Source organism: Solanum pennellii, chromosome 3 (genome assembly GCF_001406875.1).
Source record: "Solanum pennellii chromosome 3, SPENNV200".
NCBI lineage: Eukaryota > Viridiplantae > Streptophyta > Magnoliopsida > Solanales > Solanaceae > Solanum > Solanum pennellii.
In genome coordinates this window covers 1210459-1231383 of record NC_028639.1, presented here as the reverse complement: position 1 = coordinate 1231383, position 20925 = coordinate 1210459, and the positions used below count along the sequence as shown (strand labels likewise).

General features: G+C 29.8%; 2 protein-coding genes across 2 annotated transcripts; one reads left to right on the top strand and one right to left on the bottom strand.

Annotated features, from left to right (window-relative positions):
* The first annotated feature begins 3052 nt into the window (after nucleotides 1-3052).
* Nucleotides 3053-4072, top strand: LOC107013088 (translation initiation factor IF-2). Its single transcript, XM_015213075.1, has one exon. The coding sequence runs from the start codon at nucleotides 3053-3055 to the stop codon at nucleotides 4070-4072; it is 1020 nt and encodes a 339-aa protein (XP_015068561.1).
* Nucleotides 4073-5785: 1713 nt separating this feature from the next.
* On the bottom strand, nucleotides 5786-10144 carry LOC107012813. The gene is made up of 2 exons (XM_015212741.2): nucleotides 8966-10144; nucleotides 5786-6278 (listed from the first exon to the last, which is right to left on the bottom strand). Exons 1-2 carry the CDS (start codon nucleotides 9245-9247, stop codon nucleotides 6108-6110), a joined length of 453 nt encoding a protein of 150 aa, XP_015068227.1. The 5' UTR covers nucleotides 9248-10144; the 3' UTR covers nucleotides 5786-6107.
* Between the last annotated feature and the right edge of the window lie 10781 nt (nucleotides 10145-20925).

Genomic DNA, 20925 nt, shown 5'->3' with positions numbered 1-20925 from the left:
TCATTTAATAAATGAAATCCTCATCATGATTTATTTCCTCAATTGAAGTATAGTCTTGAACCCTAATTTAAGTTGATAATTTTGAAAAAAAAAAAATATTTATAAACTATTTTAACGTTTTGTTGTTTTCAAATTTGGCTATCAGAACTAGGAGTGAAATTAGTTCTATTTTCGAATAACGTTATAAATACTTAAGATTTGAAAATAATGGAGCGAAGCACTGATTTTTACTCCATCCCGAGCTCTCTATTTTTAACTAAAGATCACACTCTTAAAAATGAAAAAATTATGTAGAGCGCATCCAGAAGAATAGAATCAGTAAACGTCCAAGATGATCTGATGTCAAGAAGCTGAGAACAGTCTTTCAGCCAGTCAATAATTTTTTGAATAATAGCAGCCGGTTGAGATATTGGGTTTTCTAATTTACTGCTATTGCCTTCCTTCCAGAGTTCCCAAACTGTGTCGAGAGTGTCATTTTTAAAAATAAACTATATAATACGCAAATTCAAAATTCAATCGAATTTCAATATTCAATTTAATCGAACCTCAAATAAATTAATTATTATACAAAAGACAAAGCCATGAACTTCAATCATAATTGTTTTGTGTCATGGACCAATCTTTTCATTGAATTGTCATGTGTTTGAGGAAATTCAGAAGCTCATTAATTCATTTGTGAAGTTGTTGTTATTATACTCTGTCACACACACCATTTATAGCCAATTGACTTCACAAGCAATCCCAAGATAAATTTAGACGGATTTATAATTTGAATTTTGTTTTTATTAAACATCGATTAATATTTAAATTTATATTCTTTATGTTTAAAGAGTGTTTTTTTTCAAAAATTTCTTGATTTTCAGAGTTCAGAACTCAATTCTGATCAATAATAGAAATAAGTAAAATTCAACGAATTAATAAATTATTTCATATACGAATTTAAGATTTTTATATTGTATCAAGGAAATTGAAGAATTATTTAATGGATTTGGAATAGAAACAGGCCATGTGTATAAAAAAATCACATTTACAAATATGATTAAGCCATGTGAAATTTCACCTTCTTTTTTTTTTTACTTTTTAAAAACTTTCAAAATATTAATTATTAAAATATTATAGTTATACAAATTTAGAGATTTAAAAGGATTAGATCAGATCTAATTATATACATTAGATTAATCCAAGTCAAAGTTTTTAATTTAAAAGAATGGAGTTCCCCTATCACTAAATTTACAATATCATAAGGAGAGAGATCTAGTGCCACCAATCACAATTTACATAATATTTATGCAAGCTAATAATTTTTTATTCGTGGTTCAATATTTATATTTGAGAACAGATTAAAAATGTAGAGGTACACTCGATAAGATTTTTTCATTTTCGATGCTCAAACCTAGGGCTTCTAATTAAAAATAGAGAGATCTATATTGATAAAAGAATTAGACTCTAAATAAGAACGATACGATTTCAGTCAACTAATAGAAAACTACTTCAAATATTTTCAAAAATTTGTCAAAAAATTAAGATATTTTTGTGCCAAACAAAGTTTAGTAACCAATGTTATACATATTGTTGTATCACTGTTGTAGTTTTTGGTATTACTTGATGTCTGATATTCGCATTAGAATTAAACTAAGTTTACTTTATGAATTACATGGTCTATTTTTTAGGGCGGCACTTTCAATTATTTTAAGGAGTTTGAATTTTAGACGTTTAATTAAGGATTGTTGAATCCTAATTATTCCACCACAATCCATATCGATCAATTTCATAATTTCACATGTATATGTTTTAAATTCTGCATGTGATTAGTGGACGGATTACTAATCTAGCAGCAACAATCATAAAGATTAATGCCTCCGTTTATTTTTATTTGTCATGTTACGCTTTTCGAAAGTCGATTTGATTCATTTTCAAAGTTAAATTAAATTATATCAATTCGATATTTTAAGCAAAATATTTAGATATTCAAAAAACTCTATGAAAGTATTATAAATTATAATTTTTTTGCTTTAAAAATAAAAATCATAACAAATAATAGTGGACGGAGAAAATACGATTACTAAACCCTAATCATTTCTTAATTTGAATTTCCCTAAATGGGCACTTAATTTCTTCCTTTTTTCCATATCCTATGGTTCTACCCCTACCCCTACCACCACTCGCCACCCCTGCCCTTCATTTAAGGTTGAGTTAATATTTTCAATTTTTTTCATGTTTGATAAATTAAATTTTGAAAAATATTTTATTTAGAATTATTTTTTTTAAGAAAAATAACTTATTTTGTGGAAGCTTAAAATAAGTTCTGTAAATGATATTTTATATTGATTGAATCGTCTTTAAAAAAAAACTTATTTTTCTAAAATAAAAAAAACATTTCAAAGACTATTTTGACAAGTCAAATATGAAATAAAATTACATTCATTTTAAATTAATGTTATTTATTTACTTATTTATTCATTTATTAATTATTTGACTAGCCAACCCCATGCAATTAATGCAAATCAATATCATCCTACCTGTCTATACATAATATAATTAATTAAATTATATACCAATAGATATATACACTTCATTGACTTATCATTCTCCTCCATTTCCCTCCATTCACTCCCTCTCAATTTTTTTCTTTCTAAGTTTCGAGTTTTAAGTTTCTAAGTTTTGATTTAACTATTACTTATTATTGTATTAATATCAAACATGATTTAGATCGCAAGGTTATTGATCGATAAGTTACTCTATCTGATAAAATATATTATTTATAAATTTTTGCCTCAAACTTTTGTTATATTTCTCTTTCAATTAAAAAACTCCTCCACATCTAAACACTTGCTCTAATGTGTTAGTCTATGCTACATCACTTTCGAAGCACAACTTCATATCGATAGTATCTTTCGATATATTTTGATATCCATTTTATCGAATTTTGATGTTCTCTTCCTAGATTTAAAATTCATAACCTAGCTTTTTCAAATATTTTTTTATAAGCTCAAGCAACATTTGTATCGTCAAACTTTTTTCTTCTTTAATTTGTCAAAGATCCAACAAGAAAATGGGTTGTGTTCTTAGTTCTATTGAAAAAACTCCGTCAAAATCTAATATCGAATTACAAATCACAACTACTCATAGATCTCCACCATTAACCCTTCCATTTCTAGAACAAGAAGAAGAAGTCAAAGAAATTCTATCGGAAATTCCAATTACTATCAATAACCCCATAAATCATAGTATTCATGACCAAAAAAATAATATTCTCGAAAAAAAATTCTCTATCGAAAAAAGTCAGTCCCATAACATTCATGACACTCATGTTTTCAAAATAGCAAGAATTTTCAATCCAAAAGACGAATTCTCCCGGGTCGGGTTGGATCAAAATGAGATAGCCCGAGAGCCTAGCAAGAGAATCCGGGTCGGGTCAGACCCGAAAGAGATTACCAAAGAACTCAGTAAGAGCATCCGGGTCGAGTCAGATACGATCAAAGATCTCGGTGGACATATTCGGGTCGGGTCAGATTCGAAAGAGATGATCACAGAATTCCGGCAGAGGTCTCCAGCAAATTACCGGAACAATACATCTCCAGTTAGAAGATCCGGTAACTTATCCGGGTCGGGTCAGGTCCGGAACACATCTCCAGCTAGAAAATCTAATCACCTATCCGGGTCGGGTCAGATTCGAAACACATCTCCCGCTAGAAAATCCGATCACTTATACGGGTCGGGTCATATTCGGAATCATTCTCCGGGTCGGGTCGGGTCAAGAAAGAATACGGGCGGGTTATCGAGAAAAGATAATGGTGAGAGTTCATGCCGGAGATCGAGGTCACCGGTGATATGTGGAGATCAAAATAACGGAGGAACGAGGAATAGCATAAGTCGATGCCCGTCTACGAGGAAATCCGGTAAGTCACCGGGAAGGGTGAGATCGGAATTGGGTGACCGGCGCCGGAGTCCGGCGGAGGCTGGAAATGGTAATAGAGAAAATAATAATAATTACAAGAGGTCTTTAACAAGTGGAAATAATGAATCTATTGAAAATCCACTTGTGACCTTAGAATGTTTTATTTTTATTTAAAAAATAAAAATAAAAAATTTGTTGGAAGTAATAATTCTTGAGAAAAAATTGTACCATAATGTTAGATTGGATATTTAACTAATCTTATGTTATATTTCTTGTGTTTCATTTTGTTTTGATATTATTCTTTTTATTTCGTTTCAAGAAAAACAAATTACATATATATATATATATATATTTTTAACGAGAAATTTTTGTAATTATATTACATATAGATATTACCATAAATTGAAGACCACAAAGTCTATGCATAGTTTTTTTAGAGTTTATGAATCATAAAATGGGAAATTTAAATTATCTTTATTTCTTTTATGTATATTAATCTATGAATTTTTGTAAATATGTTGAATAGATTCTATTTGGGCTGAAAGTCTGTTCCGTTCGTGATAACCTAATGAATGACATTATTTTTCAAGAATATACATTGCTCTCTCTTTTAAAAAATTATGTTTCTCGAAATAAAATTTTAAAATTATTTCACTTTTTTATGTATATTATTAATAAATCATTTTTTAAAATATATTTGACTGATTCTATTTGAATTCAAAAATTATTTCTTTACTCATCATGAGCTAATAAATGATCATAAATAGAGTATATTAATTACACATTTCATGTGTGTGAAGAGTATTATTTTTTAAAATAAATAGGTGTACACACAATTAAACATTATCATAAAATGAGAGATATATCTACCAAGGAGATAGCATGTGAGATAATAAAGGGAAACTTAAATGAGATCGCATTTATATATATTTGATACACAATTTCTGCATTGGGAAACTTTGACTAATATTGAATTGTGGCTTGTAATTATTGAGGTTACGGTGGAATTAATATTATCTCTTATTTTTTTAATAAAAAATTTTAAAATAAAGAATTGATAATCGATATATTTTCTCTTTTAATGAATTTTATTTGAGCGAATCGATATTTATCAGGTGACACACTAAATATTGAATATTATATGTAAATAAAGCAGAGCTAGAAGCATGGATATCGATTCAATCGAGTTAATAGATTTTGATCAAGTATTTTTATATTTAAAAAAACTTATTAAATATACAAATACTAAATTTAGAATTTTGTTATAATTTATAACACTTAATATCCTATTCTAAAATTCAATTGTTAAAATTTTGATTTCTCCTCCCAAGAAAAAAAAACAAAAAAGATACTTTTTTGTCTCAATTTATTTGACGTATTTAATTTTTTGAGAGTCAATCAATTTAAATTTAATCAAGAATTTGCGCATGAAATCTTTAATTTTTTCCGAAATAAAATTTATATATCTGTAAACTACAAAAAAATTACTATAAATCACAATAATTATCAATTCAAAATATTTAAAAAATATATTTAAAAAATTATGATAAAATATAGATTTATCTGAATTTCGAATTTCAAACTGTTTCATATAATTACTTGTCAGTTGTCACCATGGGGTAGGTTCACACTATGACTGTTAGCTTTTATGCTTACAATATTCATCTCAACAACCCTCAAATGGCCAAATGAAAGAATGATAAAACATGGCAAAAGACAAAGAACAGAAAATTACGATTTCGATAAAATTCAATAGTTTTGATTTAAGTTTTATGTTTGTGTTAAAAGACATTATTTTATTTATAAATAATATTCTAATCCAATAAGATGTCATTTCTTAATATTCATAATCCATAAAATTCTCAATTCGCCTCTGCTATGTACAGGTACTTTTGTAAGATTGCATCAAATACAATAACATGGTCAAGAATTTTGGGATCCAATCATAGACAAGAAACACAATTATAATAACAATTACGATCGTCGATCTGAATAAGGGTATGCAACTTTTCATTTTACGAAAATAGAAAAATTATTTCAGAAAGACCCTCGGCTCAATTAAATAGATAAGAAAAGCTTTTAACAAGCCAATACCTATATGCTATATGCACATTAAATTAAGGAGCCAAGGGGAGGGACAAAAAAACCAATTGGTGAACTCCATCAATTTGGTATTGTCAATGTTTATATTGCCTTCAAATTGAGCTAGCTAGGATTGAGCATTCGAATCCAAGTTCAAGAGACCGGGCAAGGAATTCTGTTGATGGAGAGGCCATGGATCGCGTTCAGGAGGACAGGGTACGGGAGCAGGATTGGCTAGAAAAGTAGGGACATCTTCTCCTGGCATTAACACAGAAACTTCTCGAGCTTTCGTTGACACCTAAAGCCATAAGCCAAGTCACTTCATCAGTTAATCAACAACCACATTGTTAATAAATCTTTCAAGAAACTAAAGAAGTACAAACCAAGCAAGCTAGACTTGATCATGTCATGTAACAGAATCAGTACTAGTACTGAAGCAACCATCTTTCTGGATTGTAAAACATCGAGTTGATTAGAAGTCGAAACAACAAAACATAGCTAGATAAAATTTGAGGCCATCTTGTTTTATCTATTTAGCACACGAATGTAGAACAATAGTGTTGGTAGGCTGACCCCGTCAACAACAACATATCAAGTGTATCCCACAAGTGGAGTTTATGCAGACCTTACCCCTACCTTGTGAGATAGAGAGTTGTTTCCGATAGACCCTCAGCTCAAGAAAAACATTAGGCTGGCCCCTTTCACCATATATTACCTCTGCCAAATCACGGAGCAAGATTTTCAAAAAACTATTGCAAGGGGCATATGGCTGAAGACACTTTGCTTCCCCTCCTGTAAGGGCATTAGTTTAGTATTAAGAGAGCATCTCATGATGTGTGAGTTAAGGGCACATCACGAGTTTCAATCAGACGAATTAAAGTATACTATATGAGTAGTGAATGATAAGGGACGAATACTGAAAACTATTCTAGTTATGCCTTATTCTTCCAACATATTCTATCTATAGCCAAGTTTGTATTGATTCCAAGGATTTGTACGTCTTTCGAGACAAACTTTCCTCTATGTAATTTAGATAACACTCCATCTCCTTTTAACACGTTTACTCATCATTGTGTCACATGTACGGACCGTTGGTGTACATAGGTCATGACCAAACCATAACTTCTCTCATTTTATCATCAATATGTGCAACTTTCACTTTCTGACGAATGTGGTCATTTTCAATCTTATCTAGCCTTGAATGACCGCAAGTCCATCTTAGGTTTTGCATTTTCGGCGATACTCATCTTATGGATATGATATGGAAGACCAAGAAAGAATCCAACTGTGATTTTTGGTAGCTTCGTTAGCTCTAGGGTGCAATCAGAAAGCCTGTAGGCAGTAGAGACACAATCGGAGACAAACCGGTGATTACTCCAATAGTTCATGCAACAACCACCAGGGTTCATATAACCACAATAGGCATCCTGGATTGTCAGGAAAATATTTGGAAGCAAGAGATCAATTGAAGTATGTGAAGAATACACCTAAGACTCATCTATTCACTTATATATGTTGTGTAAAGCAGAAAATGAAACAAGAGATTGATCATAACGGGTGAGGGCATTCTTCCGTTGCAGAGCTTAAAGCAACGGTCAGAACATTAGGTGGAGGCTTCTATTGATAGAGCTAAAGAAGTCATTCATAAATCTACCCTCGACATACTAAGAAAAGCATTCCCCCATATAAAAGAAAGGCTACTGATTTGACTGATTCAACAAAGGAAAAAGGCATCTGTTAAAACTGCTCTCATTTCTATGTTGAAACCAAGAGAAACAACCGTTGTTGGAGCCTTCCTCTCTATCTGTTCCTTTTTCATTATCATAAATGTTCCAAGATTGTTGTTTTACAATGAAGATATGGCAGAGACTGTCGGTCCAAACTCGACAATTAAGCAACAAAGACTAATTAATATCATGTTTACACTGACCGGATTTCAACTGCCTTCTTTCAAGCCCTACTTGAAAGGCTTGCCTTCTTTATTAAGAGTCCTTTAAGAAGCTAAGCTTCTTGAGATAGTAACATTCGCTTCAACTTCATATATACCTCTAAGTGTTCGTGAGTCATGACTATCCGATGATAGTCACTTCCCTTCCTTTTAGGCTGAAAAGGAATGCAAACTCGACATTTAAGCATGAACCCCTTGAGTTCTTAGGCGATGCATAGAAGCCAGTTCTAATTGTATTCACCAAGATAGTCTTGCTCACTCGACGAAGCAAAAGGTTTCAGCAATGTTGAACTTCTTGAAGTTATCTAAATTGCACTTCTTTGTAATGTAAGATCAGTTCAAAGAGATATTAAGATACTGCTGCAGAACTACTTTTTTACTACTTAGCCTCAGTGTCCTGACTGTGTTTAGATTAGCTATGTGTCATAGATAGTAGAGAAGCCCCGACTCAGGGCCGGAGCTAGAGCTTCGCCTACAGGTTCGACAAAACCTCGTAGCCCACAAGTGGGATCTAGGTCAGGTTGAGTGTACGCAGATCTTACTCTTACCTTGGTAGGTAGAGAGGTTGTTTCTGATAGAAACCCGCTCAAGGAAAAGCAATTCAAAGCAGTTCAGAAAAAGAAATGACGGAAGTTAACCAGACATGATAAATTTCTATACAGAGAATGAGAAAGCAGTACGAAAAAGGGATCATCAACTACAACAAAATATACGATGATAATCGAGGTACAAGAATCAACATATAGTAGCAAAAATCAAAAGTCAAGAAACTAATACTATGAATAACTAAATTTCTATTCATAGCTTTCTGCATTTGCATTTAAAAATTGATTCAATGTATAAACAATTTATCAAGAAACCAATATTCTACATTTTTTTTAGAATTCAGAACTCATAAACTCTAAATCGTAACTCGCCTTTGAGCTAACTGTGATTATTTACTTGTTGATTAACAATTACAAGGACACAGATACAACATATATAGTATTTACAAATTACAACTTCTTAGACCAAAAATTCAAGCTAAAGACACTTACTTTAGATGTTTGATGACCAAGTTTTCCATTGAAGCTCATCTGAGACTCAATATCACCAAGATTCCGGCCACGAGACGTCGATAAAGCTTGTGAATTGGGCCAAAGAAACCTCTCAAAAATAGCCATGACAAGGAACATAGAAATAAGAATGGCAGTGGCAACAAAACCAAAAGAAACAGCATTAACAGAATTATCAAAATGTGTCCAATGATCATCTTTTGTTATGTACATTGGTGATCCACTTGGTGATGGTGGCCAACCCCACCCCTCCACTTCTCCCATTCTTTTGTTATACCAAAATCAAGAACTCCAAAAAAGGTCAATAACCAATCAAAATCATGTCTTTTTCAAGAAAATAGGAAGACAGTTGATGGTAATTTTATGAGATTTTCAAGATTCTAACACCATTTATAAACCAAGAACTTAGAATGTCAAAAACAAACCAAAATCATGTCTTCTTTTTTTTCCCAAGAAATTGGGAAGATAGTTATGGTATTATAAGTACCAAACCAACAAATAAAAATGTCAAATAACAAACCAAGATCAAGTCTTTTTAACTCTTCTTTTTTCCAAGAAATTGGGAAGATAGTTATGGTATTATAATTACCAAACCAAAAACTCAAAATGTTCAAAAAAAAACAACAACCAAGATCAAGTCTTTTTTCAATAAATTGAGAGGAGGTTGTGGTTGTTTTATGAGCTTTTCAAAATCCCAAATGAAACACTAAAAGAGTAAAAAACCAACAAATATTATATCCTCTTTTTTCCCAAGAACTTGGGAAGACACTTGATGGTAGTTTTATAATCTTTTCAAGATTTTGACACCATTGGTATCACCAAAACAAGAGCTAAAAATGTCATCCAAAAAAAACAAGATCATGTCTTTTGAACTTTTTTTTTCTTCAAGAAACTCAAGACATTGGAAACACTAGTTTTATGAGCTTTTCAAGATTTTGACACCATTATATAAAGGGAACAAAGTACTAGACACTAGTCAAAACATGAATGAGAAAGAAAAGAAAGCAAAAAACACAAGAGGGGTTGGGTTATTTTTCACTTTACAGACAGAGGTGACATGAATTTTCTTGAAAAAGAAAAGAGAACTTTGGGATTTGAAAGCAGAGAAATTTGAGCTGAAATTAGCTTAACCCTGTGAAGACTAGTGCACTGCAGCAGCCAAGTCTCAAGATTGTCCTTTTTCTTAGCTCTTTTATATTGGTGGAATAAGCACGAGTAGTCTTAGACTATGATCGAATTTTTAAAAATACATTTTAATTAAGTTAAAAAATATTAAGATTTCTTCAATCTTTTATTTTGTAATTTTGTATTTCTTTTGACTTACGTGACATTTAAATATTTCTCATGCGTTTTAATTACGTGGAGACACGAAGTGTATCGCGTACCTCAGAAGGTGTACAAAATTACAAAAAAGAAAAGTTCAGATGGATAATAAAAACTTGTTTGATTAAATTGTGTCTCTGGATTATGTCACAGTCTAGGGGTACTTGTGTTTTATTCCTATATTTGTTCTTGATAATTGATAAAGTTGAATAATATGAATTAATTTGAGTGTATCTCATGTGAATTGACATGTAGGATTCCATGTAGTATACTTGTTAATTAATAGTTGTTCAACTTTATACAAGTTTAAGTATCTACTTGCATATACTAAAATTAAAAGACATACATATTAGTTTAGGTCAAGTTAAAGGACTCGTTTATAAACTATGCCAAAAATTGTGATTTACTTTGATGTTGACCTATGGAGGTATTACGATTTTCATGCCACCTTAACTTCGTGGACGAACGAAGGGTAAGAATGTATCACGCAAGCTCTATATTTTTCGCTAGCCTTACCTTTATCGACCCATTGAAGAAGCAATATTGGAATTACTTTTGGGTAGCAAAATTGAAGGACATAGATGCCAGGTTAAATCAAGTTAAAGGGGTCGTTTATAATTTATACCAAAAAGAGAGAGTGATTACTTTGACGTTAACCTATAACGTTAAGGCATAACTGTAGACATTAAAATTATGTGGGATTCTACAAAATGCGTTCAATTCGAGTTGGGACTCTACAAATTGTGTTCAACTCAAATTAGGATTCTTGTAGGCTACTCAACCCTAAACCCTAGTTTATGCCTATATAAAGGGTACTTAATTCTCTTAAAAGGGCTCTCGGAAAATCCATAAAGAGATCAACATCTCGAATAATCTGCAAATTGATGGATTATTCATATAGAGAGGTCAAATATAAATCATCCTAGTTCGAGAAATACGCTACTAACGGCCCTCGAATCATGGATAAATTTTAGAGAGTAGAATCAAGGGAGAAACAAATTTGTACCCACAATCTATCTTGATGAATAAAATCATGTTTCTTCATATTTTATTTGTAAGGTTTATTTATTTCCATATGTTTGAAATTTGTTGCAAACAATTATGATTTTCATGCCACTTCAACTTCGTGGACAAATGAAGGGCAAAAGCATACCACACACGTTATATGCTTTTCGCCAGCTTTACATCGTGAGATAGTTCGATCTATATCAGATGTATGTGTTAGAGCATTGATAGGACCTTTTTCTAGTACGAAAGAACCGGGAAGAACACACCTCTTGTGTATCAGTTATCGTGCCCACAATAAACGTTGGGTAGCCTCTGGTAACCCATCGAACAAGCCACATTGGAACTACTTTTTCCTTTTATCTTTGCAAATGATAGGGCCCATCAGTTCACTTTTTTCAAATCAAAGTTCATCACTCATGGCCCAGCCCAATAACTCTTTGTGCTTTTGTCTAACTTTGAATAGCATCCTCTTCTTATTCACTATTTCTGTAAATTAATTTGAAAGGACTTTGAATTTTTCAAAATGAACTAAGTATATAATTCTAGAAAGTTCTTTTTGACAATCTAGCTTTATTATCATTTTAAAAAAACACTCTCAATTAAATTTAATCTTTCTTAAATCTTTTAAAGAATGTAATTTTTAATATAAGTGTTAGCCCATCCACTTGTACAATCGCGAATCACCACAAAACAGATAAAAAAGGATATAGCAGAAAGAAAATTGTGAAAATTACACTCATACTAATCATATGAAGAAGAATCTTATAAATATCACTATACTACAACTTCTTAACATATTACTCAAATTAATAAATAATATAATGCATGCATTTTAAATTAAATAGTATGCTTGTCGTTTGGTTGGTTGCATTTATTATAACGACATTTGAACTATTTTTTCAAATTCACAAAAAGTATTAAATAAATTATTCAAAAAGGGATTGAGACTTGAGAAACGATGGAGTCCAATCAATTTTGGTTTGAGAGTATGTAAATTATATCTTTATTTCGTAATAATTACTTACGAAAGATTTTTACTCAACTGTATTAAATTAATAAAACGAATAATAAAATAATGTGATATGAAATGCAATATATCAAAAATTATAAGTAATTAAGAAACTATACCAATAAGGCTAATATTCCGACAAACATTGAGCTCACTCTCAAGTCTTACGAAGCATAATTCTATTGAAAAGTGAAACAACTCTTAACTATCAATCAACTTTCTACAATTTGTGATCTTCATACTCTTCACTCTTCAGTTATCTAAGATTATATCCTCGATTCACGTCTAATTTTATCGTCTCACCCCAATATTCTTCACCTTAATCTCTCTTCTCACGCCTACTATATGTAACTTCTTGCACCTTAATTAATTATTAAATAATTAACAAACAAGGTAAATAATACTCATATTTAGTTAGTTATTTTTTATACCCATATTAAGAATTTTACTAAATATTCAACCCTAAAAACTTTTTGAAAATTTTATAAAATAATATGGATACTCTTATGAAACAACTATTTATAATAAAATAATCAACTAATATAAAATAAAGGAATTATACTATCTCCGTTAACTTTTAATTGTTATAAAAAAAATTTAGAGTAAAATTATAAAAAAGAATCACTAACATTTTACGATATATTTTTTTTCATTATATTAATATGAAAAAATTACAATTTATAATTCTTTTCGTATAATTTTCAAATATCTAAATATTTTATTTTAAATATCAAAATAATATAATATAATTTAATTTTAAAATTAATTTTTAAAAAACGCAATATAATAAATAAAAGTACCACCTATAATTTTCTAATTTATGTCATGTCTTACCCTACTAACCCGACATGTCATCTTATTGTCGGATTTCCCAGGTTTAAGGGACACACAAATCTCAACATGTCAACGGCTACGATTAGTTACTGTACTTTTTGTCGTGCGATATCCACCGTTAGATCATCTTGGTCCACGAGTCAATTCAACGGTCAAAAAATAAAAAAAACACAAACGCGCATGCAAAATGAACAGTCAATTACGCACGTGAGATCGCGTGTGAAATTCAATGGGTTTTAGGGGTTTCCGTTATATTGTATACGCAAAAATACACTTATGTGCATGATTAGTCGCGTAATTACGTAGTGATAAGGGTGTCCAATTTTTACGGGAAAAAAATAATATATATACAAGTAAAATGATATTCGAAATAATTAGATAATATATTTTGGATACCTTTAACATAACAAGCTATTATTTCTGGACACCCTTTTATGAAATGTAATAACACATAAATATGCCTTTTAACTTGACCTTATTTCACATTTATGTCCTCCTACTTTGGGTGTGCACAAGTAGATACTTAAACTTGTATAAAATTGAACAAATAGACACAAACGTCCTACATTGCATCCTACATGGAAATTTGTGTCCTACGTGTATTATGACACGTATGATTTGTGTGTCTATTTGTTCGACTTTAGACAAGTTTCAGTGTCTATTTGTTCACATTCAAAGTTCGAGGGCATAAATATAAAATGAGACTAAGTTAAACGATATATTTATGTATTATGCTTAATAAAATTCATGACTCCGCCATTGGGCATGATATAGTGGTGGATACTCCTTCATCCTCCATTCCTATTATCGTGTTGTCCTTACTAAAGATATACGTTTCTTATCTTTATTTGTCCATTATACAAAATAATAATTGTCTAATAATACTTGTTCAATTTACAAAATTAATCCATAACATATTCTTAGTTGAAATTCTAGTTTTGTTGCTAAGCATGAATATAGTGTATTCTACTATAAAAATGAGTGTTATATATGTAAACGTCAATGGTGGACTCATAAAAAAATTTCACTATGAAGGTCTAAAACATAAAAATAAATAAATATATAAACTAGTCAAAGGATATTGAACATCTAATGTATATATAAAGAAAATTTTTGATCATATATAAAGAATATAACCTTTTATCGGAAGGAATTTATCTTTATCGAATGACTACGCCCTTAAATTGCACACGAATACAAGGTATTTTTTTAAATAAGAAATTTATTGAAAATAACTTTTTTTAAAATAAAAAATAAAAATTGATAAATGTAAAATTATATTAAATATATTTATTGTGGACCTAATGGTTCGTGTGAGACTCTTCATGAGCTATAATTAGTAATTGAAGGTTTCACGTGGAGAAGGCTAAGATGAAAGAGCAAAAGTCTCTTCTTTTAATGATTAAATATAATTGTTTTTGACTATTTTTTTATTTACTATATATATATATATGTATATATATATATATATATATATATGCTAGTCGAAGTATAATAATAATAGAAGAAGCTGCAAAGCAAAAACTATTGTTGAAGTGTAAACCTTTTTTTTGTTAGACGTTTGGCATTCGATTAAATTTGAATTTGATTAATAAAAGTTATGACTTTGTATTTAGAAGGGTTAAAATCGAAGACTTATGATTAAGAAAGAAAAAGTATTTATCAAAAATGCATCATAGTTTTTATTGGTGAAAAAATTTGATCTAAATATTTGTATTATTTATGTTCTTGTTAGACTTTAGATATTACCTAAGTCAAAAAGGTGCACAAAATCACAAAAAAAAATGAGTTCGGAAGGTAACATGATCTTAATTTAATTAAGGTGTGTCTCTAAAATTTCGATCATAATTTAGGAAGATACTTATACATTTTCCTTTTAATTTAAAATTATAATTTATGAAAATTGTACTTTTTCAAATTTCATATTAAATTAAAATAAAACAAATAAAGTGAAACGATAAATAACGTTATTATTATTTTCCTCTATTAGTTGGGCAAGATCCAAAGAATGAGGGACTTGAACCAAAAAAGGAAACAACAATTGGATCTCACAACATTTATGAAATGAGTGAAAACAATATGAAAAACAACATAATCATAGTCAAAATGGCAATAATGAATGTCACCTAATATTCTATTCTAAAGCAAGGAAATTAACTCCATACAAAATTAAAATAAAATATGCTATAAAGGTCATATATTAGTAAAAGTTATCTCTAAAACATGTATAGATTATGAATTCGAACAGTAAAAATAGGCAGATAGATCATTATAGATTATTTATATCACACTTGTTGATATGTAGTCCTTTCTCAAAGTGAAAGTTATTTTGTAGACTCTACGAGAATTTGAAATACTCTATGTAAATGCATTTTGCTTTTATATGTATTCGTTCATCATCAATTATAGATTTTGAATTTAGTTTTCTCCGAAATATCTTTTCATGTCTATCTCAAACCTAAGCTATTAATCATGTGTTACATATTACATGAGTTTGCTTGCTTGCAATTTTTATGCACCATATTATAGTAATAGCATTTTATATTATAGTTACGTATAAGTACAATAAATCTTAATTAAAACCATAAAATATGAGTAAAAAAAGAACTTGATAAGCAAGAATTAATGTAGTTTCACAAATTATGCATTATGTCAACTCCATAGTAGTTATTTATTTTCATTCTTTAAAAGAATCATAAATAGAGGAATAATTTTACTAATTTACTTTATATAAAATATTTTTGAAATTTTACAAAGTTATTTATATTTAAAAAAATTAATTATAAGAATAAAATGAGAAAAATTAATACTAAATAAGTTTAATAATTAAATTTTAATAATGTGAACAATTGATAGAGAACAGAGAAAATATCATATTTACACTTTGTTTGGATCATTGTTATCCATAGTTTCATAATGTATTGTACTCTATTGTACAATGTTTGACTAGATTGTATTGTTTGTTGTTGGTAATAACATTTTAATTGTTTGGTTTGATCGTATCGTACTGTATTGTAATTTATAAATTTACTAAAATATCCTTAATTATTCTAGGGTACGAGGTCTGATTAGATTTAAATAATTGAGATAAAAGGTAAAATAGTATTTTGAAATATTGTGTAAATATATAATTGAAAAAAGAAATTAAGTAACAATAGGAACACACCAAATTGGTTGTTCCATAAAATAGGATTTTCATTGTTACGTAACAACGAAATTTAACAATACAATACAATACATTTTAAGGAACAATCAAAACAAATATTGTAGATATCATAACGATACAATACAATAATTCGAAGCTAAAAAGGTAAAAAAAAATTTCAAAAATTCCAAAAGAATAACAAAATTAATTATCAATTATAATTATTATACTGTCTAATATGACTGCTGATAAAGCTACTAAAAAGGTGAAGGAAGCAAATCCAAATAAGATACTCTAAAATCTGCTAAATAAATAAAATCCAAATAAAAAAATTCATTTATTCGAACCATTCGATGAAAAAAAATACTATATATTCAAAATTAAAGTTATTTTTTTTATATATATAATAGATTTTAAATTCTTTACTTTTTTTTTCTTCTGTTTACTTCTTCGTCTTTTATGAACTTAATGAAATTTCTAACTTCATCGTTATTAGTAGATAAAATTATTTCGCTCTTAATCAAAAATCTCAAAATTAAAATCTTAAAAAATAAAACTTCTTTAGGAGAAAATATTTTTTTTAATATATAATATACTACACAAATTTAATTAATCAAATCAATAAATATGATCGATTAATAAAAAATAATAAAAGGTGAAGGGACCAAATCCAAATGAGATACTCTAAAATCTGCTAATATTATCAGTCTGTCTGAAACTATTACAATTTACATGTGAGAATCTCACTTACATTATTCTCATCGAGCCAAGCATAAATTCAGCACTTTACAATTATATTATATTTATACTAAAATATTTTGCAATTATCAAGAAAAAAAGCTGCTTTATTCTTTCTTAATTAAATAAATTAACCACGTAAAATATGTTATATTTTTTAATTATACACATCAAATCACATGAACTGAGACAAATATTAGATCTTACGACTGCTTTTATATATATAAAAAATTAATTAAGGAGATAACATATTTTGAATTAATTAATTTATCCAAAGTAATGTACACTAGAAAATATAAGAATAAGCTTTATTTTCAAATTTTGAGCGACAAAAATATCTAACAGAAATACATTATTATGTTTTTAGATATTCAATTAAAACAAACTATAGTAGTGTGAGTGTGTAACTAATTAAAGTATAATGATCAATTATTGAGTTGACGTGATCGAGTAATCAAGCAATATTATGGATCGTTATCTGTAATTCTCAAGCACCACTTAATATTTTCCTCACATCTTAAACTTGTAAACTCTTTATCATATGATATCGATTTTCTAGTTACGTCAAGACTCCAAATAATATCAACTTTCTAAAAAAACTTTGTACTACTAAAAAAGAATCTCAAATCACAAGAAAAGTATATTACTGCTACATAGGAAAATAACAAGAAGATAAATCCATTTCTGTGAGAAGATTTTCTTAGTGGGCTGAAAATTGACCATTGGACTTGTAATTAATAAGCCTTTTTATCTCCTTAAAAGTGGGCTGGTGAGTCTGACCAATCTCAGTCCAATGGCCAATTGCAAGTAAGAAGCACTCATCCAAAGGGAATCTAAAATTTTGAATTCAATATATATATATATATATATTATTTTGTCCTTTTGAGTCGATTATCTATCAAAAATAATTTATTTACCTTTTATAGATTGTGTACATTTCATCTTTAATAGACGATTACACTGAATATGCTATTATTTGTTTGTATTTGATTTAGCTTGATTTTTTTATTTCACCATAAGATTTTTGTCATTGCGACGTTTGAATACAAGAGGAGTTATATTCTCCATGAAGCTTGTCTTTAAGAAAATTCGTATCGAAATTGGAAATGAAAGTTAAAGGGTATTGTAAGACAAATTTAGAATTCAATTATTGAGGCGCGTCTTTTGGATTAAAGCTCAAGAAAACAAAATCGCGAATAAATTTAATAATGAGTTGACAAATAGGTATATTTAAGATAGTAATCAAGTCATGTCCACTTGACAAAAGATACTTGTGAACAATTGAGAAGCATGATTTTTTTTAGTTTTTCCGAATAATTAAGACTTTTAATTTTTTTTTAATGAAAATCTTGAAACTCGGATAAAATATAAATATTTGCCTCAAATCATCTTATTTGTGCATTTATCGCGCTCTTGAGGGGTTTTTTCTTCAACATGTACACATCACCAAGAGCGAAGCTACAATATTTGGTAGATCATGTATTTGTCTTAGAAAATATTTTAAATCTATACAAATATTTAATTACAATAAAAACTATGACGAGTTATGAATTCAAATCCTGATTTCGCCTCTGTTACCATCACAATATCAAAGACAATCTTATGAAATTTCACCAATACCAAAAGTTCACCTAAAGTATGTAAATTACAAGTGATGACAATATCAAAGACAAAATAGTGGACTAACTCACATAGGCCCATGAGGTAGGATGGGCCAAAATGGAATGGAATTTTGATGAAAAAATGTAGAAAAAGTTAAAAGTAAATTTGTGTATGAAGACAATAAGGAAAGATAGTAGTAAGAGAAAAAAACACAATTTTATACCCTATACAAGATTGCCTTTTGGTGGAGACAATTGGAGTTTTAACAAAAATAGACCTACTTTTGATTTGATTGATCAATGAGGGTCTTATCCTCCACTTATTCCATTGCAGGCTAATTTCCAAGAATTAAATCACGGACTTTAGTTTCATATTTGGGTTGACGAAAAGTATTTCGGAAAATATTTTTCAAATGGACTTAATTGGATTTATTTTAAGAAGAGTATTTTTTTTCTATATAAAGTTTAAAGATTTAAAACTCTCATTCAATCTCTCAACCTGGACCCTGACCTAAGATCCAACTCTCAACCCCGACCCTTACTCGGGACCATACTCTTGACCATGAAATTGATACTGACATCGACTTGGGAACGAACTAGACTCTTGACCTCGATTTGGGACTCAAAACTCAACCAACTCTGACACTGATCCCGAAACCTACTCAGAATCAAAGTCGGGTCCTAGCTCGGGTTTGAGTCTTGATCTCAAGTCGGGATTAGGTCGTAAGTCGACATTGTGGCTGGGGCCGATTGTCAAGTTTCGTGTTAGGGTTAGCCCAAGGTCAGGTTGAGGAACAAGTTCTAAACGAGGTCAAGATTAGCATCGACGATCAGGTCCGAAGTCGAGGATAGGGTTAGGGTCGTGTATCGGGTTGATATTGGGGTCGAGATAGGAGTCAATATATGTTTCTTGTCATAGTATTTGCTCAGATTATAAACAAATGCTTTAGGGACTATACTCTTCGTTCTAATCGAAAACCAAAAAATAAGTACGAAAATCACTTATTTGCCAAAAATATTTTCCTTTCATACAAACACACCCTTAAACTAAAAATAGTTGAATGTATTATTTATATACCATATTTACATTTTTGAGTTATTTCTAATAAGTTAGCATCACTTTTTTTTAGCCATTTTCCATGCAACATATTTTGATAGTGATACCACCATCACCATGTAGTGGGCTCTCTACCCCACAGCCTTTTACCCCTCCCCCCACCCCACTCCCCAGCCCCACACAAAAGAATCCTCTTTTTCTTTCTATGGATCATGGAATTTGAGTCTCCCAATGCAATAAAAAGTGTTACACTATGAAGATACTGCAGGTGGTAAGGGTACAGCTTCTTTAAAAGACCCAAAAACATTACATTTTCATGTCTGTTTCTCTTTGCTTTCCATTGAATACAACCAAACCCCACAAAAAGAAAAAAAAGAAAAAGATCACATTTTTTCTTAAGGTTCTTTTTATGATATAAAGTTCCTTCACATACCATTCATCACACATAAGCCAAAAATTTCTTACCCTCATTTCCAAGACTACCATTTTCAAACACCCTTTTTGGCCCTTTTATTTTATCTTGATACATATTTTTGCTACATGCAAATATGAGTTCCTTCTCATGTCCAAGATTGCCATTTTCAAACACCCTTTTGGCCTTTTTTCTCTGTTCTTGATAGATTTTTGCTATATACAAATGAGAAAACTTGATTAGAACACAAAAAAGATCAAATCTTGCTTCTTAATTTTGCTTCTTTAGTCCCTTCTCATGTCCAAGATTGCCATTTTCAAACACCCTTTTGTCATTTTTCTTTGTTCTTGATAGATTTGGCTACATACAAGTGTGCAACTTGACCAAAAACACAAAAAGATCAAGTCTTGGAACTTAACTTTAGATATAGAGGTTAAGTTATTAGAGGCAGTTGCTTTCCTAAGTCCTTTATCAAGTCCAAGATTGCCATTTTCAAACACCCTTTTATCCTTTTTTCTTTGTTCTTGATAGATATTGATAATATGATAATGTGAACTTGTTCAAAAACACAAAAAGTCAAATCTTGCAAGTTAATTTTGGCTATAGAGGTTAAGGTTATTGAAGGTGTTTTCTTGATTTTATCATGGGTGGATTTGTAAGAAGCTTTTTATGTGTAAACAACTACAGCAAGAAGCAATGCAAGTGTTTATTTGGGAGAATGAGAGAAGCAATGAAGAAATTAGCAATGAAGAACAAAAGACAAGTGAAATTCCAGTATGATCCTTCAAGTTATGCTCTCAACTTTGATGATGGAA